The 19,732-nt window shown below is 43.5% G+C and overlaps 1 protein-coding gene across 6 annotated transcripts; it reads right to left on the reverse strand.

The window, feature by feature from the left end:
• LOC108921166 (calpain-5-like) lies at positions 1-18,419 on the reverse strand. Of its 6 annotated transcripts, none has more exons than XM_029251215.1 (15): positions 18,246-18,419; positions 17,604-17,738; positions 16,744-16,907; positions 14,848-15,024; positions 12,041-12,172; positions 11,752-11,960; positions 11,324-11,516; positions 10,175-10,368; positions 8,155-8,232; positions 7,174-7,369; positions 6,942-7,064; positions 6,473-6,669; positions 5,681-5,802; positions 2,910-3,046; positions 1-2,479 (listed from the first exon to the last, which is right to left on the reverse strand). In XM_029251215.1, the coding sequence occupies exons 3-15, from the start codon at positions 16,765-16,767 to the stop codon at positions 2,297-2,299; spliced, it is 1,965 nt and encodes a 654-aa protein (XP_029107048.1). In that variant the 5' UTR covers positions 16,768-16,907; positions 17,604-17,738; positions 18,246-18,419; the 3' UTR covers positions 1-2,296. The 6 variants fall into 6 exon arrangements, with proteins under 6 accessions (XP_029107048.1, XP_029107047.1, XP_018586019.1 ...); XM_029251214.1 differs by having other exon boundaries at positions 16,744-16,929; XM_018730503.2 differs by lacking the exon at positions 17,604-17,738.
• Between the last annotated feature and the right edge of the window lie 1,313 nt (positions 18,420-19,732).

Here is a 19,732-nt window from a genome sequence, read left to right on the forward strand (position 1 = left end):
AGGTACTTGGCTAAAAAGGCCTTTGTGTCCTCTAAATAGAGTGTTAACATGCATTGCGATTTGCATGTGTTTTACCATGCAACTTGGGTCAGACAGAAGTGCATTCTAACTTTCCAGACATCATCAGCGTTGCTAGCGGAAGCTGAACAACAGAGACGTACAATTAATTTCTGAGAGCTGATTCTACTCTATCCATTGTTTTTCTTACTTCCGTCATGGTGGCAGCATATACAGCTAACTGATTAAAGATACATTTCCTCCACCTCAGTAAACAAAATATAGGCTGCAGATAGTATTTTGCCACTGTAAACTTGCATATAATATCCTAAATTGCTGCAGTCAAATATCTGTTTGTGGTAGTGGAGAAAAGTGTAAAATTTCATTGGCCTGTTTTAAACATTCAGCACAGTCAAGGAATGTGGGGCATACTTCTAATTTAGCTCCATGACTGGATTTCAGTGTGTCAGTACTGTTTTCTGTGCCATGGCACCCTTTGCAATCCTGAAATGACTGGTTTTATTTCTGGAAGTGTTCTGGTTGAAATGAGGCATTCTACCTGAATAGCACCATTTCAGTCCAAACAGAAAGATGGACTGCGATGGACTGTCACTCTCAGCCACACGCAGTGACTGGATGGTCAAAGACAAAACCTTAGTGTTTGGCCCCAGGCAGTGGTGTTCTTACAAATCTTAGTTATATAAAATCTTCAATCTACTCTCTTGAAGGCCAATGAAATCAGAAAGTTCTGGAAATATACTTGTTTCTCCTTTCTAGTGTGGAGTTCAATACGTACTCTGCGGAATCATTTACAAATACTGAAGATTATCATCTCCATACATATTAAAATCACTGAAATCTGATATTTGCAGTATATTTTGATATTTGTTAGAAATACATTCTCCTGGTTTCATATTCCGTACTGCAGAGGTTCATGTTAGCCACACTAATACTTTGTCTATCATTGTACATTCAGTGGTTCCTCTGTAAGACATGAGGCTGCCACTGACCAAACCTTCTGAAGCACCAGAGTAAATGTAGGGAGGGATTTACCAATGAAAAAACATGGTGGCATAAAAACAAATGGCATCAATTTTAACAATGATCCACCCATTAAAGGACTCTAATGGTCAGAAAATAAATGTAAATGAAATTTAAAGGCATTTCTGTACACCAGAAAAAAATGGACCACTCATCACATCAAGTAGATGCCAATCATTCACACCGAACAGTTTCTTACATGTACAACCTATAATTAAGTAAACATGCTAATAATTATGATTGTCTAATAGAAAAGGGTTCAAATCCTTCCTACTGAGCAATCTTGACTTTGTGAACATGTCTATGAAAGCTACCTGGGTAACTCCTGTAACCTCATTTTGTGAATTACCACCTTGAAGAAAAGTTGAAAAAATGCATTTAACATCCTTGAAGGCTATGGGTTTAAAAAAGACACAGATCAGCAATGGTCAAATAGTGACATTATGTGGAAAGTTCAGTGCATTTTGGTATTTTTACACCAGAACCAGTGGAGCGTGGGACCCTGGTCACATTACTCCAGTTATGGCACATTATGTTTCCCTACAGATTGTGATGTTACTAGCTTCTACTAACAGGCATGTGTGTCAAGCATGCCTAAGGCTAAGTCTACTCCTGCCTGCATCAAATCTCTCTCTTCTGTCCCACGATGCACTGAAATGGTGGCACTAGTTCAGCACAATGCAAAAAAGAAAAAAGTAAAAAAGTAACATATAGATATGTACATATGTTGCTAAGCTACAAACTACAGTATCTAAAAAACCTAAGAACAACTTCTAGCACACGGGATCCATGGGCATTCTGAAAAGGTGTCAGAGGGGGGGAACTGAAGAATCTCTCCTCCAAAGGAACAAATACCCCTGGGGCTTCAGAGGCACTCTTCCTTCTAGGGAGAAAAAAAAACACCAAGCCACTTCTGAGGTGCTCCATGGTGTTAATGGGATCCCTTCATACTGACAGCAGGGAATAAACCTGAATTTAGGGAGTCTATGAAAAAGGGGTGGGCTCAGGCCACATGACGGATACACTGCTTGGAGGCTTAGCCACTCTCTTAATTGGTCAGAAACACAGCAGTTGATGCTCTCCTTGAGGTCATGCGTAGCCCTTGTAAACAAACTGGCACACGTGCAGAATACATACAAGTAAGTGTTTAAAGAGAGCTAGAAAGGCTGTTGCAATCTGGTAAATCATGTTCCTGGGCAAGGGGGCGTGGCAAAGGTGTGCCAAAAGGAGGGAGCGGCGGTGGGAAAGGGGGTGTGACTCAGATACTGGTCAGTTCATTGCATGTAATCAGCCTAACAGTGAGCGTTCCAGGCAGGTCGTTGCCCTGGCGACTGCCCCTATCCCGCAAGTGGACTGTATGATGCTCCTGGCGGCCACTGGGGTCACTGGTTAATGTCATCTGACCCAGGAAGGAATCTACAATCACATTCTTGCTGAAGATCTGGGCATGGTTGGTGGAGTAAAAAGAAGACAAAGAGAAAAACAGGAAAGCAAAGAGAAATTGCTTGTCATTCCATTACGTCGAAAGGCTCAGTGTTTTGGATTTTGGCAACAGAAATGGATACTGCACATAACTGAGAAATAAAGCCCACTGACATCTAACCTAATACAGAGAAAGCCTGGAAAAGTGGGACCAGCTTAAAGAGAGAGAAGAAACTGACAGACTGGGGAAAAGAGAAGAAGCACAGCTAGTGAAAGGAGGCAGAGGCAGTAACCTGAACATTCAGAGCCCCTTTTTAGATATAATTAAAATACATGTAAAATTATCATTAGGGATAATTAGGGAACTCAAACAGAAATGCAAAAGGTTTTATAAATGTATGAATGTCTATCAGTAAAGGTGTGACAACCAAGGCTACAAACTCACTCACTTCTATATGGATCCCGTCCTTCGGCTTCTTCCTGTAGAAGAGTCCTTTCACATCGAAGTCAGGACAGCGTGTGTCCTTGTGCACCGGTGAACGCACCTTTTCCCCTTCACACGTGATCACCACATATGGGTTCAGGGCTGGAGAGAGACAGGCGCCCTGTCAATGAATCATAGCTACGGTATCTGCCACACACAACTGTAACACCTGTCAAGAACACTCAAGAGCCATTTACAAGAAAGACACTTCCCAAGGACGAAGCACACGCCACTTAAGAGTACAGACTCTTCTTGTCATTCTCATCAACAATACTGTACTCCCTGGTCCCTAGGACTGGGAAGAAACAAAATGGCACATAGCTACAGCTACTGGCCACTAGACGATGCTAAAGTACCTCTTGTCGGTACGCCGTTTCCCTTCTTGTGTAGAAAGCTGAAGAGCTCTGTCTGTGTCTTTGACCAGCAGAGGTGCCAAAAATAATACTGAAGTAAAATTACTGTTACCTTAAAAAGTAAAGTAAAAGAACTTGTCCAAAAAATTTGCATGACTAAAGGTAAAAAAAAAAAAGTATCTTACCAAACACTACTCAAATAATATGATTAAATTATTTCATTTTTATATTTTGGAAAAAAAAAAATATTATATATATTAATTTTCATAAAGCAAATACTCTTCCCCCGCCTTACGAAGCGAAGGCAATGCGTTCCTGAGAAACTCTCCGTAAGGCGAGCTCTCGTAACTCGAAGACGTACCATTAGTCTTAATGATAAAAGTTCTTGAGCGCCCATAGTGACACCTATTTATGCTAAAATATTCCATTAAAATGTACAGTTATTTAAATGGATGATATTAGTTATCATAAAACTAAATAACATGGTATCTTCCCTTTTCGTTGTTACTCGGTAATACTTCAGGGCTTTTGATACGGTGTTTGTCTACCTGAGATCGTTTAGCTCTTTCCGAGTTAGTACAATAACGAACGCTTAAACGCTCACAGACGTAACATACATACACGCATACGTATGATATCAAATGTTTGTGTATTAATTCAACCTTTAATGCCAACAACAGAAACTAAAGAGAAAAAAAAACAATGCAAACGAATTCGCACTCACTCAGTGAACAAACTGACAGACATGGCGTCTCAGCGCTCGGGCTCTGAGTTCAATCCCCTGTCAGTCTCTGGGCAATTTTCCTCTCTTCCCTGTTTTCACGTAAGTGTGGTTTTAATTTGTATTTACTTCACTTTATTTCTTAACATTTCCGTTTAGTGTGGATTTCAGCACCCATCTGTTTAGCAGTAAAACGCACTAGTAGCAATGCGAGAACAGATGAACTCAAAGGGTTTCCACAGAGCTCACAGCTCGTGTCTGGTGTTTGTCACTGCTGGTGATGAATAACAGCACCATGGATGCAGCATCTTAGTGGAATAAAGAAGCCAAAATCGGCATAACAAATGAATATATGAAGATGCCATAGTTTTATGTAAAGCCAGTCCTTTTGAATTACTTTCAATTTTGCTTGAAGTTAAAATTATAACTCATTGTATTTTTTATTTATTATAGTTATATCTGAGACTTTCACAGATAATACCCAGCAAAAAAAAAAAAAAAAAATCAAGCTATATCTCTACTATGAATAGTTTTATTGATGGTATAGATAATGAAGAAGTTGAATTAATGAATGAGGGAAGTTACTGACTAATGTGGCATATGTTATTTATAAATAAATAATAAATAATAAAATTAACATTCTGACAAGCTGGCATCCCATCCGTAGTATTCCCTGCTGCAAACCAAATGTTTCCAGGACAGATCATGGATCACAGTCACTGTACAAAAGATAAGCAAGCAGTTGATAAAAAAAAAAAAAAAAAAAAAAAACTGAATAAATATATTTCTTACACTGCATTTTTAACTCATTATAGCTTTATCTGAGATTATTAAAGTACATAGTCTGTGAGTAAATGATGACAAATCTGTATTATTAAATTTTTATTTATTGTGACACAGTAGTTAGAGTGTATGATCAGGACCCAAATTATTTGCATAATCTGTTGTAGCAGTTTCGTTTTGTGCCAGACCCTGTTATATGGGGAAAGGATATATTTAGATAATACGAGTGCTATGCCATTTCTGTTCTGCATAAAATAGGGGTAAAATAAAATGATAATAAAAATTAAACTAAGTAAATTCAGATTAAAAATATGGGAAAAAATACACACACACACACACACACACACACACACACACACACACTTTCCGAACCGCTTGTCCCATACGGGGTCGCGGGGAACCGGAGCCTAACCCGGCAACTCAGGGCGCAAGGCTGGAGGGGGAGGGGACACACCCAGGACGGGACGCCAGTCCGTCGCAAGGCACCCCAAGCGGGACTCAAACCCCAGACACACCCAAGAGCAGGACCCGGCCCAACCCACTGCGCCACCGCGCCCTCCTTGGGAAAAAATATTAAAATGAAAAGTACCAATGCCAAAAATGACTCTGAAAAGTGCATTTTCTCCAGAGATTTACTTAAGTACAAGTAACACACTAAATGTAACTCATTACTCTCCTCCTCAGACATGACTTATCTTAAATACCCCCTAAGACCAGTACCCAGGCCTTGAGTAAATGGACCAAATCAGCAAATACAACTCTTTGTAGCTGGAGGCTGTGCTAAGGAAAGGTACTTTTCAAACACAATCATTTGTCAGCTTTGTCTGACGCACTGCTTCCTCCATTTGCTGTACCCTGTATATGGGTGGTTGTGCGCACCTCCATTGGAATCTGGGCCCTGAAGACCCTCGGCCCCTAGCACGTGCACCTGGGTCACAACTTGGGGGTAGCCGCACATGCCAGTCCAGCAGGTCTGTGGTGGTTCATCCAGGGTGAGCTCTCTGAACCCCAGTCAGAAACAGACGAACATAGATAAATACGTGTATAAATAGAAAGAGAAAGTAGAACTTTTAAAACTTGACTTTGTCACAAAAATGCCATCCCTAATAATGCTCTATCAGAAGAAGCTGTGTTCAAAACATGATGTTCTCATATTTTGTTTAGTATGGTAGAGTAAGCTAAGTGCCAGTGAGTCTAAGTTGACTCATGATGACCACTGTTGTGGTTTTCATGGTAAGAGAGGGTTCAGAAATAACTTACCTTGTTTCATTTATGTCTTTGGACTATGGAAGGAAACCCATGGGGAAACGGGGGAGAACAGACTCCACACGGTCTAAGTGGGTATCGATCCCCAAATCCAAAACTACAACCCAGGGTCTCTAAGGCACCAGAATTACCCATTTCACCACCTTGCTGAATGACTTTGTTTTGTTAAGTAATTGGCAATAATTTTATAGACTTTTCCTCCTATCATCCCTACTGTGACTTGCTGTTGTCCCTAGTGAGGAGGACACAGAAAAAAAATACTATATATAAACTCTTATCATTCACTAACCCTGAGTTAGTTAAAACATTCTCATTGCCTTTGGGGCTAGAAATTTAGCTGGTTTAGTAATCCAGCCTGAAACCATGGCACGGAACTTAGCTGGGAATAAGAGACAGCTGGTTTACTTGCAATCTGAAGGCACATCTGTGAAGACCCGGAGAAGGAATTCGCCCTGTTGGCCAGGGTCGAAGGTTGTAGGGATGATAATGTAGCGTCCCTCCTTCAGCTCCTTTCGCAGAAAGACACACCGGGAGTTGATGTAGATTGATCCGCCAACTTTATTCTGGGTCGAATGCATGCGGTATTTCCTATTAAGTTCTACCTGAAGGAGTAGAAAGTGCGTTGTGTCAGCACCACCTCTTCAGACCAGTTTCTGACTGTCAGCATCCAAGGCTCTTCCTCACACACTGTTTGTCCCCACCCATCGCAAACAAATCTATACTTCCCCCACTCACTCTGCTGGGCACCATTCTGTTGAGCTGCTTTCACAATTTTTCACTCCCCAAATCATCCCACACCTACCTCTGACTACAATAACACCCGCCCCCGTGTGCAGCCCAGCCCCTCCCACTGTGGTCCCAAGCCTCTGGTCACCCGGTGGATGTCGAAGCCGATGGCCAGGTTCTCTCCCTTGCCCTCTTTGTTTCGGCCACAACGTTCCTTCTGCTGCAGGCAGATTAGAACTTCATCCTCCACTTTCTTCACATCGAAGACATACTGCGCACACACATATACACACAAACACACGCAAAATGCCATTGCTTCCAACTGTAAAATCCCACAGGATTGCTGCAATCCCACAGGGTTAGCTTGTGCCGGTCTTCACCTGGGGATTCTGCAGGAAGGTGACTTTATGGTTAATGCAGCCTCCGGCACGGTTCCTTAGTGCATCATCCCTTTTCACCCAAGAGCCCCGCATCACCTCCTCCTCCCAAGTCTTGTGGATACTCAAGTAGGACGTGTTGATAAGACGACATAGGACTAGGTCAGTGAAGTACTGACAGAAGTCATCAAAGTTCATCCTGGGTAGACAAAAGAGGAGGGTATGAGTTAGGGGTAAAACAAGAATGTATAACAGATATGTTGAGTTGATCCCCTATATCCACAGAGAGTACGCAGGGAAGTGGGATGTTGGAACTACTGGACAGTTGATTCATTACAGTTACACAGGAAAACTGTGACAGGGAAGAACAGCCAAGGCTTTGTGTATTTTTGTGTGTGTGTGTTCTGACTATGGATGTGATGAAGTTCAAATTCAAATTCAAACATTGTCAAACTTCAGATGTTTTTGGCAGATCTAAGATCCATCAAATTTTATCAACACTTTTTCGGCAGCTACAAATTTGATGTGGGAGAAAAGTAGTCAAAGCAACACAGCTCATAATAAGGTTTATTTTATATGTATATGTATTGCTGTTCAGAAGTCTTGGCACACTTTAGAGAGACTGTGATAATTAATGATTGTACAGTACTACATGCGCACCGGTAAACCCCTTTATATGTGAATCACTACTCAATGATTTGCACGTATTTTGGCATATCGATTACACAACGAAATGCATTGGGCCTACTTTGTTACTCCAGTATGTAAAGTTGAAACCAAATCAATATTTATTTTTATTATTTAATTGATAAGTACCTGCGGATTAGTAAAAACTATACTTTCCATTTTAATTTTCATTAAAAATCGCATTCGCATCCATACGGATTTCTAAGTTTAAATCCACATTCAACGGATACGGAGTTTAATCAGCTCCGTCACATCCCTAGCTTCTGACAGAGGGCAAGGTGGAAGCTACACACTCACCAGAACTCTCCGTCATCTTCGACAGTGACGCCCAGCTTCTCCCGCTCGCTCTTGCTCACCTTGTTCCATTCTTCTGAGCTGTAACAGAAGTGACATGCAATCACAATGCCACTCGGTCCTTTTTACTTCCAGCTCAGGACAAAGCAATTAAGTTTTCACCCAAACAAAAACCTGATCTGTATACATATCCAATTGCATTCCCTAAACCCAGTGAAACAGTGCAGAAATAATTTTCATCAGACCTACTGGGTAAACAAGATATTACCCCCAAGGATTTTGCTGTGGTCAGTTTGTCGAGCTGGTGTATGTATGTGAACTGCCCATGTAAAATTTAATACAGGTTTAGAGTAGGTAGCAGCCTGGCTAAGGAACTAGTCTGTTCCAAACTCTAATTCCAGAAGGGGAAAAAAAGTGCTGCTTCATCCTTGCACAAAATACTGATTATGATAAGGAAAATGGTTTAAATTGAACTTTCAGATATGCACATCACTTTGGATCAAATTTCATAGATTAGTGATGTCGCATGATGGTAGACGTCAAGCAACCAACTGTGAATCTCAATTAAATGTATAATCTGTGTTTAGGTATCTGTGGGATATCAGCACCATACTAATGAAAATTGAATATGTGGACAAAAGAGCAAATTCAAATATCATCTTAATTCTTAATCAGCTCTGGCACTTTGCAACTTGGGAGTTTAAGCTGTAAAGCCTACAGTATAAGAATTATATATATGTCATTGTCATGTAAGTGTCAACTAGCGCTTGTCCCGATGGAGGCTGCGGTGAGCCAGAGCCTACCTGGCAACACAGGACGCAAAGCCAAAGGGGGTGGGGACACACTCAGGATGGGATGCCAGTCTGCTGCAAGTTACCCCAAGCAGGGCTTGAACCCAGACCCACCACACAGCAGGGACTGGCCAAAACTGCCATGCCACCACACCCCCCTGAATTTTATATATATATTCTCATGCCCCCTGAAATATGTTATTGTTTTCTCAACATTTCAGTCAGTCTACATATTTGTAAGTAGTTAACGTAGTCAGCTACTGTTCATGCAACTACTTTCACATTACTTAACGTTATTACTTCACTTCATGTATCGCTTTATATATATATATTGAGTAATCAATTGTTTTGTTAGCTAACACTTTTACCCAAAGTGCCTTACAGAACTGCCTGATTTATACAATTGGACACTTTCACCAGAGCAGTGCAGGGTTAGTATCTTGCTCAAGAATACTAGACCAGCAATGAGGAGCAGGGTTTAAATTGCCAATCTGTACGGTACATGAACATGTCAGCTACACTACCTACTGATGCATATGTTTAATACAAAATTCTCTGAAGCTGTATTTGTTATTATTGATTAATCAATATACTGTATACTTATAATACAGATTCATCTTGTTAAATTATTCAAAGTCAATAAAGGCAACCCAAGAGAGTGATCTGTTTGCACTGAGAGGCACTGTGGGCTGATTGGATTATCTCATTATGGCCTCACACATTTGCCTTCCATGTACGTAGTACATCAGCTGTGCCAGGCCGATTGATCTGAAGACAATAAATGAGAAAAAGTCACTGTTCCTCTACAGTGTGTGTCTTCTGTTCCCATTAAGTTCCTTCAGAAGGCTCCTGACTCTTAACAACAGTCCTATGTGTCCCTAAGTCTTTGCAACGGTATTCTGTCAATATGTCTTATACCTAATGTTTTGCCTTCCAGTCAAAATCTATTATGAAATTTTCATCTGCCCAGCTTTTTCTCATGCCCCCGAAATATGCTATTGTTTTCTCGACATTTGAGTCAGTCTACATATTTGTAACTAGTTAACATAGCCAGCAACTGTTCATGCAACTACTTTCACATCACTTAACGTTATTACTTAACTTCACGTACCGCTTTATAAATTACATGTTTACTGAAGCAATTTGGAAGTAAATTCTGTGGTCGAGTGAATTTGTCTCTACTAAGTTAATGACATGTTGGTTCTCCATGCCTGAAGAGGGCAGCATGTTACCTGTCACTCCAGGGCCCACTCCACTCCTTCTCCCCCCAGGGGTTCCTCATCCGGATCATGTTGAGCTTTTCAGACTTGAAGAAGGCCAGCAGGCCATGTCCCAGACGTGCCTTGCGCACATCTGTCACAGCATAGGCATGGCCCTTTACCAGGCCACAGTCCAGGCGTGCCTCCATGTCCTCCACCGTGGTGGCCTGGGAACCAGCAGAGCAGTCACTTCCTCAGGTAATTTTAAGCATATGCCCCTAGACAGTGTGAAGGCAAAATAAATGGCCTTTGCTACTGAGGAAAACACCTGTAGTTGCTGAGCTCACACACTCCTGGATTTGCTTTTTGTGTCAGAAGAAAACAGTAATTACAGCATGACTCTAGGGAACTGCCTGAGCGCTGGTTCTAAAAAGCTTCATCATTCGCATTTTTTTCAATGAAATCACCTCCATCCAATAGAGAGACCAGCCTGACAGTATCTGTTGATCACAGAGCAGCAGTTTGGCAGGAACTTGTGAGTCCAAGTGGGGCATAATAGTGAAAGATTTTTACGTATACCTTTTTTTGGTTGATTCATTATGTTTGTCACTGTGCTGTTTGCCTGCTTTAATGTATTCCTGAAAAAACCATGAATATGAACAGTTTTTCGATACTCACTATCACTCATTTCACGCACACGCACCAGGGTGTATAAAAAAGGGTCCCTTAAACATTTGCTGAACCATTGTAAGCGATCTGTCTGCATTACCCATTTTTACCAAACTTCAGTGTAATTACCCAACTTCAGCTTCAGCAAGAACCATTCCTAACATCTGAACCTGCAACTTTTTTCTGCCACTGTCTACTCCTTACTGGTGGATTTATGCTGTGAATGTCAATCACCCTTAGTTCATGGTCAATTGACATAGAAACAGTTTGGCTTGTATCAATGTGAAATGCGTTATTACCATAAATGCCACCTGAGAAAAAACAAATTAATTTTCTCTTGCTACCTACCTGCCTACAGACTTTGCAGTCTGTGCTGTGAGCCATGCACTGCAAGTTATAATTTCAAGCTACTTGGGTATGTATAGATTACAAGACCACTGTAAGACATAACAGTGAAGATGAAACTTGTGCTGCGAGTAGAAAACCTGAGGTGCGACTAGCTGTGCCCCTCACCCTGATGGAACAGCTGATGAGTCCATCTCGGTTGTGAACCTTCAGGACCCTCTCAAAGAGCTGGTTGCGGGCCACCTCATCCTGGGCAAACTGACCCTCCACCAAGTCCACGGGCTCTGACACACCTCCCGTGAAGTCCACCAGGGCGTCAGCTGTGTTTCCACCATCCAATGCTTCATAGCAACCGTACACCCTACATGGCATGAAACAGAGACATCTCTAGTGTCAGAGCTTTGAACATTAACAGAAAAAGAATAATCACAACAATAACCAAATTTTTTTAAATAATGTTACTAACATGATTTCCCAGAGACATTCAAATGGGGCTTAATGGGGATTCCAGTACTCTGACTGGTTCACCTACTGACCCTCTAATGTAAATTAGTTGCTTTAAATCTTTAAACAAGATTATTATAGGCTGTACTTGCTTGGCATAAGCCTTCTCCACTAGGGCACTCCAGAACTCATTGCTGTCATTTGAGTGGCAGTAGACAAGCTGGTTGTCCACAGTGGGCAGTCGATCATCAATCACCACATCTACCCATTCTCCAAAACGCCAGAAGCGAAAATGGAAGATCCCAGCGTAAGTCTCAGGCTTCTCAGGGTCCCACTCCTGTTCTTTCCAGTCAGGAATGACCTGTAAATAAGCAAAAAAACTCATATATCTATGATTGTAAACATACTTGCAGGCATACACACAGAAACACACAAACTCACTTTCTGCCATAGTGACTCCCTGGAGGCCAAGCTGGAGCAGGCAGCCACGAACCAGCAGTTTCCTAGCTGTCCCTGGTGCAGGTCATGGGCACTGATGCCATCTACAAATAGGTGGGGGTCATCGCACAGCTCCTGGGTATGTGGTAGAGAGGGGGAGGGTGAATGGGTGGTACAGACAGAGAAGGCATGAGTGAATACAAAGAGGGAATAGAGTTTTTGCACTGCGGACAAAATACTGGCCACATGCCCATGTGGCATTTAGCTTGGATCTTAACAAGAGCAAGAGGCTGAGAGAAACAGAGAGGTGGGATACCACAATGGAGAGGAGAGGCCAGAGTGCTCTGCCACTGAGCCTGCAGTCACCATGAATTTACAGCAGAGGTCACAGTGTGTGGCTGTACAATAAATCACTGCCCACGCAGCCACTGACAGCTCTAGGTACGCCGTCAAGCTGTATACTTTATGGACCTTGCTATCTGAAACTGGCCATCATTCTGTGACAAACGAACAGAGAAGGTGAGGGAAAGACAGAGATACACAAAGGAGCTCAGTGAGAGAAGCGAGAGTGAGACTATCCACATAGCCTTAAAAGGAAGGACACAAGATGAGGTGCTCTGCATGTGCACCCCACTGGATGCTCTCATACTGGCTTCTCTTGGAGACCTCTTGTCACAGATTAGAATGTACCCAAACACCTATGAGACCTGATCACTTCCTACACTCCATCAAAAACAGTACAGTTCACCACTCCTGGCTGCTTGCTGGTCGCACTCATACAACGTCCAATAGGGAAAGCCGACTTTTGACCTATTGTGGTCAGATGAGATCTCCCTCTCCCTCCCTCTCCATAAATTTGCATCACACCAACTACTATTACTCAGTTCTATAGAGAATATTTCCAGGAGAACCCAAGTTTGGCTGTTTTACCTCCAAGTGCCACAGCATTTGGAGCAGAGATTTTATGACCAGATGTCCTTCTTGATATCAACTCTCATTATTTTACCCAGGCTTGGGACCAACACTGACTAACCCTGTGGATGGGACTGCAAGCAATTTAGCATCGCCAATTCACCAGAACTACATGGCTTTTGACTGTGGGAGGAAACCAGAGCGCTCAGAAAAATCTCTCATGGAAACACAGGGTGAACATGCAAACTCCACAGAGACCGAGTAGGGATCAAAAGCACATTCTCATGCACCACCCAGGCACTGTGAGGCAGCTAAGCTACTAGCTGTACTGCTGTGCCACCCATAAATTTGCTTCATACCATCTATTACAATCTACTTTCTATTTAATGTTAAACTCAATTCCGTATGCAATTACTCGCATAATGTGCACCAGTAAAAAGAAACTGTGCTTCAAGAACTGCATGTCTGCACCTAATGCTCTTCACCCGTTGATAAAATGCCCTGTTTACTCTGAGTTGTACGTTACTTTGAAGGAGAGTGTCTGCTAATTGAATAAATGTAATGTACTGTAATTCGGTGTAAGTGCAGTGAAGACATCACTCAGAGTGTGAATGGTCTGTTACATGAGGTCTTAAATTCCTCACACAGATTACAGGAGGAAAACACAAAACAACGAAGTCACTTGAAATACGTGTTTTTACGATAAACACTGCAATTGCCTTGGATTTTTAAAAAAAAAAAAAAAAAAAAAACGTTGCTAGTTTTGTTGATCATTTCATGTTGAAATCACTGGATCGAGGCTGTACTCTATACTGGGGGCAGAGCCAAGATGTTTATTACCGTGACAGCAAGGACATAATGTATTCCCAGTCAGTGTACTCTGACAAGTGTTATTTGACAAACAATGCCAAACTGTGGTCTGACTCAGCAGAAATATTCTATTCCAACCCAAAATGGCAGAAATGCAGTGGTCCCTTTGACTCCCTCTCAGTCAATAATAATGCAAAAACTATTTGCTAACAACGACCCGTGCGTGAGCCGATGTGACCGATATTCTAGCGGCCTTCTCACAAACTGCGGGTATTGCCAAATCAGTCAGCACACTGGCACGGCTGTGTCTGAATCAACAAGGGACTAATATGTTCAAACTCTGTGAAATACACAACCTGTTGAACTGAGAATGCAAACCTGCATTCACACTCTATTCACACCCTGTCAAAGAGAGAGTACAAAGCAGCATGCCAGGGTGCACAAGAGAATTCTTATGCTATCACTCTTTACACATATCCAATATCTTTATACATAATGAAAGTTTTTTACTGAGGGCGGCACAGTGGCGCAGCAGGTGGCCTTGGTGCTTCACAGCTCCTGTGCTGCAGGTTTGAATGTGTGCAATTTTTGGGTTCCTCTGGGTTCTCTGGTTTCCCCTCACAGCCAAAGACAAGTGTTTTAGGTGAGCTGATGACATTAAATTGCCCCTAGTGTGTGGATGGACATGTGTTGTATGTATATGTGTTTGTCCTGCAATGAACTGGCGTCCTATCCAGGGTGTACCCTGTCTTGTGCCATATACTTCAGGGATACATTCCAATGCACTGCATTGGATGACAGGTAATAATGGGGAAAAAGAGTTTTGACTGGACCCGCCAAGGCCACAACATGTTGACAGATAGCCCTAACCAGTCTAGTCTCAAAATTACAGCTATAGCCATCAACACAGTCTCTCTTGGTTTACTTTTTAATAGAAAATCATAGACATGCCTTTGTGTCCTTTAAGCATGAGTGAGGAAGTAATAGAAGCCTTGGTCTTACTGATACCAAGATGAACTGCATGCTTCACTGAATGATTGACTAACACTTTCAGTGAATGACTGACAGATTGATAGCACATAGCTCACCTGAGGCCTCTTCCAGTGCACCCGTCCGATACGGTTGCCGTGGTAGAACAAGGATTCGTCAATAGCAGGGAAGCAGGGGTCTTCAAATAGCATCCCCCTCTGCAGGCATCGCTTCTTCAGCGAGGAGTAGTGCTGGCCCTCAAAGGCCTTCACCGAGGAGAACATGCCGTCTCGTGCCTGCAATAACAGCAATGGCTTCACAGGGGTCACTGTATGGCAGGGAGAAGTATTTGACCGAGAAGAAAGAGGCATTGGGCCTGGGTCAGAGTTTCCTTACTGGCTCATCTCCTTACCTTTCCAAGCCTGTGACCTTTGATTCCAAAGCTTTATGGCCCTATACTGCTCTTCTCCAACAAACCTTGCCATATGCTGTAATCACTGCTTCCTCTAAAAACTAAAGACCAGCTTTACTTTCAGGACACTGAAAAGCATGCATTATTTCATGGCATATTTAATACCATCTAGTTATGACTGATGGTGTTTAGATTTTACTCTTAGCCAGAGCCTCTAATTTAGATAGGGAGAATACACACACACACACACACATTTTCAGAACCGCTTGTCCCATACGGGGTTGCGGGGAACCGGAGCCTACCCGGTAACACAGGGCGTAAGGCCAGAGGAGGAGGAGGGGACACACCCAGGACGGGATAGGGAGAATAGCAAACACTAATGACAAAACAGTGGTGTAACAATAACAGATCCAGGATCCTTTGCTAATCCCTATAAGCACATTACTGCATTATTACATGGGCAAGGAGCCAAGGTCCAGACACATGTACTAACCAGTGGGGTAAATGGTTCCCGATCAGAGAGATTTGAACAATTCTTTACACACAAACACAAAATAACATTTCTATATCATGCAAAATGTAGAGTTAAAAAACAAGCATATAATGAATAGCATGAATATGAAAGTAAATAATTGCTTGCAGTCTTACACTGCGGGCCTGCCAGAACCACACCCACACACACTGGTACTCCACTTCATCACATTGCCATCATCTTGCTGGGTGTGACTGCCAGACCAGCAGTAACCCTGGAAACGGACTCCGGTGAGTAGAAGACAGGAGAGCCCGTGGTGGTGGGGGAGAACAACACCATGCAGAAAAATTTGAGTTTGCCTCTGTATCTGTGTCCTCTGGTGGTCCCATGCTCCACATTAGCCAGGACCAGCTTAGCTGTTCCAGCTCCAGGTAGTTACCCTGACACTGAAAACAACAATGAGTTGTTTGTGCAGAAGATTTTGGGTCCACGGGATGTTGATGGAAAGCCAGCCTTATGTTAATTTTTGCAGTAAGAATTTTTTTCCCTGGGGTTTTTTGTTTTGTGTCCGTATCGATCTGATTGGCAGTACCTGTCGCAAGGAGGACAGGAGAAAGGGTTCTGCTGCCGGTAGCCCGTGGTAACAGATCCCTGTTGCCAGGGTGATTCTTTGGCTGGATAAGGCAAGAGGGCCCACTAATCTTGTTAGTGCTCGGAGCACAGCCACACTGACTGACAGAATGCTGTAGTCTTCCTCCACAGACAAACTCAGTCGGCACCAAGCAGCGTTCCCGAGTGCTGCCATCGCAGGAGCCCATCCATATGGCCCAATGCCGTGCAAATGAGGGGACGGTCACCACACGCCAATATTTGTCAGTGAAGTTGGCTAAGTTCTAAAATTTTTGCAGGACTGGGAAAGGCCTACATAAAACTCCTATTTTAAAATAAAATTTAAGAAGAAACACATTTGCATTAACCCACCCAACACCCCCCTCCCTCCCTCCCTCCCTCCCTCCCATCAGCACACTTCTGAAAAAGCACTGCTTCTGTCACATGGAGAACAGACCACATTTTCTGCTACTATTATTAGCACAACTATTATACATTATTACTATTAAGCAACATACATACCCAGTTTCCATTTCCACTGTTCATTAGGCAGGATACTGAAGTGATGCAGTTAAAGTCTTGCAGTTAGCTTACGGGTTATTTTTCTGTCTTTATTTTGCAACTTTTCAGGTAGACCTGTGCTGTACGCTGCCACGGGATGCCTGGTATCAACAACAGCGGCGGGACTGCGGTGAGAAAAGGGACTCCCTGGAGAAACGGAGCCAATCACAGCCCGGAACATCTTCATCGTTCATACCTACTATTGCCCTCTAACACCACCCATCACAAACACATGTACAGGTGTTTACCACGCTTGGGTATGGCCTGTGCGCCATGGCTGGGCAGGGAGACAGCACACACAGTTCACACCAGAGCTGGCAGACTCCATGCCACGTGTCAACCAGAGTTCTCACTGTGTCTGCCTTATTATAACCCAGTGCCCACCAGTGCCTCCCCCCCCCCTCAAAGAAACCCCAGCGCCATGAATTTGATGAGCTTCTCTTCAGTCTCATGCACTCATCACACATACATGCACTCACCCAGGTACAAAATGCAAACGCACTCAGTTTATCGAGTGTCGAGGACTGAATCTATAACCGCAAACATTTTCATAATTCCATAACTGTGATTGAAAATCTTGAAGTATGAGAAATATAAGTGTGGGAAATGAGTATACCCTAGGCTAAAGTGTTGCTGATAAGAAGATGATGTGGAACCCCTTCTTCCAAACAAAGTGCTGTGCAGTTTTCTCTGGTGGACTCGCGTAGTTCCGTCGGCGCGCGTGTGTGAGAGTGTGTGAGGAAGAGAGACAAATGCTAAAAAAATGTGAATCAGTCACGAAGGCGCACACTGGAGCAGTCTTCATCACTGCTCTCCCTCACCCTCAGTCGTTCTCCTCAAGTCTGAGGTTTCCCAGGACGCACCGGGCAGCGGCTGCAGGGGCACGCGCGCGACAGTCCCGCGCCCACAGGCAACGCGGGCGCGTGCCATAGCCGTTCATTATAGAGATATGATTTCTAAGCATGCAAAATGGAGAAAAAAAAAAAAAAAAAAAACGAATTACTTGCCGTCCAAGAAAAAAAAAAAAAAAGCAATTTAACGCACCTCTCCAGTCGCTTATTACATACACCCTCTGATCCGCTGTGTCAAAATGATTTTTTTAGTCAGATTTTCGGCAATTTACGATCGCAGACACTACATCACTCCGGCGTCGAGTGCGGTGCAGCGCGAGCTGTCATTCGGCAGGGGCTGCTGGTTACAGCGCACCTCTGCAAGGAGGCAGGGAGCTGTAAATCACACAGTAACGGGATGGCGATCCCCACTGGCCGCTACACGCCTGTGCGTTCTCCTACGGGCTCCCGGCAATCTGAGTGCTGTACTTTCTGGAGCCGCGCGCGCATACACACACACTCACACACTCACTCTCTCTCTCTCTCTCTCTCTTTCTTTAACACACACACAGTCCAGGTTTTTCACGCAAGCATCCGTACTACCAGAATAGCTCGTCTTTTCCAATCTATTACCTGGCCAGCGTGACGCGCTCAGGTGTCCCGCGTTCCACTCGCGCGACGCGATGGACGGTCCTCTTCTGCTGTGTGTCTCGCGCAAACCGGGGAGGGGCCAACAAACCGAGCATCTGCCGCCACTGAGCATGTGCGAGCGCGAGCTCGTGAGCTCCGTCCGTCGTGTGGTGTGAATACAGTACAGCGGAGTGAAAACCCAGGGGACGCCGTACAGTACGGCCACAAACACTGAGGCGCGAACCCCTCGCTCGTTTAAGCCCTTTCGTCCACTGCTTTTTTCATCCGCTCCAACGTTACTCACGTTTCTTTTAGAAACGAAGCTGTAAACGTCCCTGTTTGCCCGTTATTTCCACGTTTTCAGCAATAACTGTGCGTTGCATTGTCATTCTGAGCAGCTGTTTTGCAGAGATTCTTCCTCGTCGCACAGTTCCTGTCCATAACACCTCGGGTGTTCCAAATCACTGCCACTAGTCTAGTATCGTATATAGTTTGTGCTATTTTTTTCTACGGAGACTTTTCACTTCAGGATGAAGAAGTAAACTATTTCTCGAGTACGCGACAGTGCCAAAAGACACGGTGATGAGCCCAGGGGCGTAACAACTTGTCACGTATTGGCGGGAAAGAAAAAGGTATTATCAATTGTACTGAAGAGAGTTACACATTTTTTCAGAAAACGTTAGGGTTGCTTGAACAATGGCTCCGCCCCCTTTGTGACGCCTATGGAAAGGGCTCATGTAGTATGTAGTCACTACGGAATGATGCTGGAGGAAGAACCCGCACCCAGGAAGCCCGTTATGAGCTGAACTGTGACGCCCAGTTGGGCTGTCTGGGAAAGTAGCTTTCCATTTCTCATAATCTCATATGTAGCACGAGTGATTAATAACTCAAATGTGCCGCAGTGAAAATGAGAAAAATTTTGTACATTCTAGCATCTTAAATAATTCAAACTGGCAAGGAAACAATGAAATATTTTCAACGGCTTTCAAACTGCTCGATTACCAGCCCAACATCTCCATCTTTTGGTAAAGATGTTCGTGATGAGAAATGCTGTACGTTGTACAGCACTCACCAGCAACATCCGGAAACATGATGCCAGCAACTGGAACATTTAATCAGCTATAACCACCACATCGTAATTACATTAAAGTCATTAGGAGAGATCAGTCTAATAATTGTATCACAAATTCGTAATTAATGCATCGAAAGCCGCCGGCCATGAGCCCTACACACAAAGTACTCAGTGAGTGTACCAATAAATCATTTAATTAATGTTGAGTGTTTACGTAAAAATTGTGAAACCGTGAAAAGGGCTTGCGGATGAGTATCACGGGCGACGAAGCAAGCGAGTCCGGAGCGGCGATCTTCGCGGCAATGCGAAGCTGCTGCGTCCCGCGTCCTCCCGCCACGTGGTGCCGTCAGCCTCGTCCGTCCTCTGCTTCAGTCGATCTCATTAGAGCCCCGCGACAGACAAGGACGAGCGCACATGA

The sequence above is a fragment of the Scleropages formosus genome, chromosome 4, assembly GCF_900964775.1.
Source record: "Scleropages formosus chromosome 4, fSclFor1.1, whole genome shotgun sequence".
Classification (NCBI taxonomy): Eukaryota; Metazoa; Chordata; class Actinopteri; order Osteoglossiformes; family Osteoglossidae; genus Scleropages; species Scleropages formosus.

Bases quoted from the DNA above. Each gene is read 5' to 3' on its own strand.
- LOC108921166 (XM_018730503.2), bottom strand. From the start codon at position 16,767: ATGAACAGTGGAAATGGAAACTGG. The intron at 7,065-7,173 runs GTGAAGACCGGC...GTGTGTGCGCAG, and splicing joins CCTTCCTGCAGAATCCCCAG to TATGTCTTCGATGTGAAGAA. The intron at 3,047-5,680 runs GTGCGCACAACC...GTCTCTCTCCAG, and splicing joins GGGCCCAGATTCCAATGGAG to CCCTGAACCCATATGTGGTG.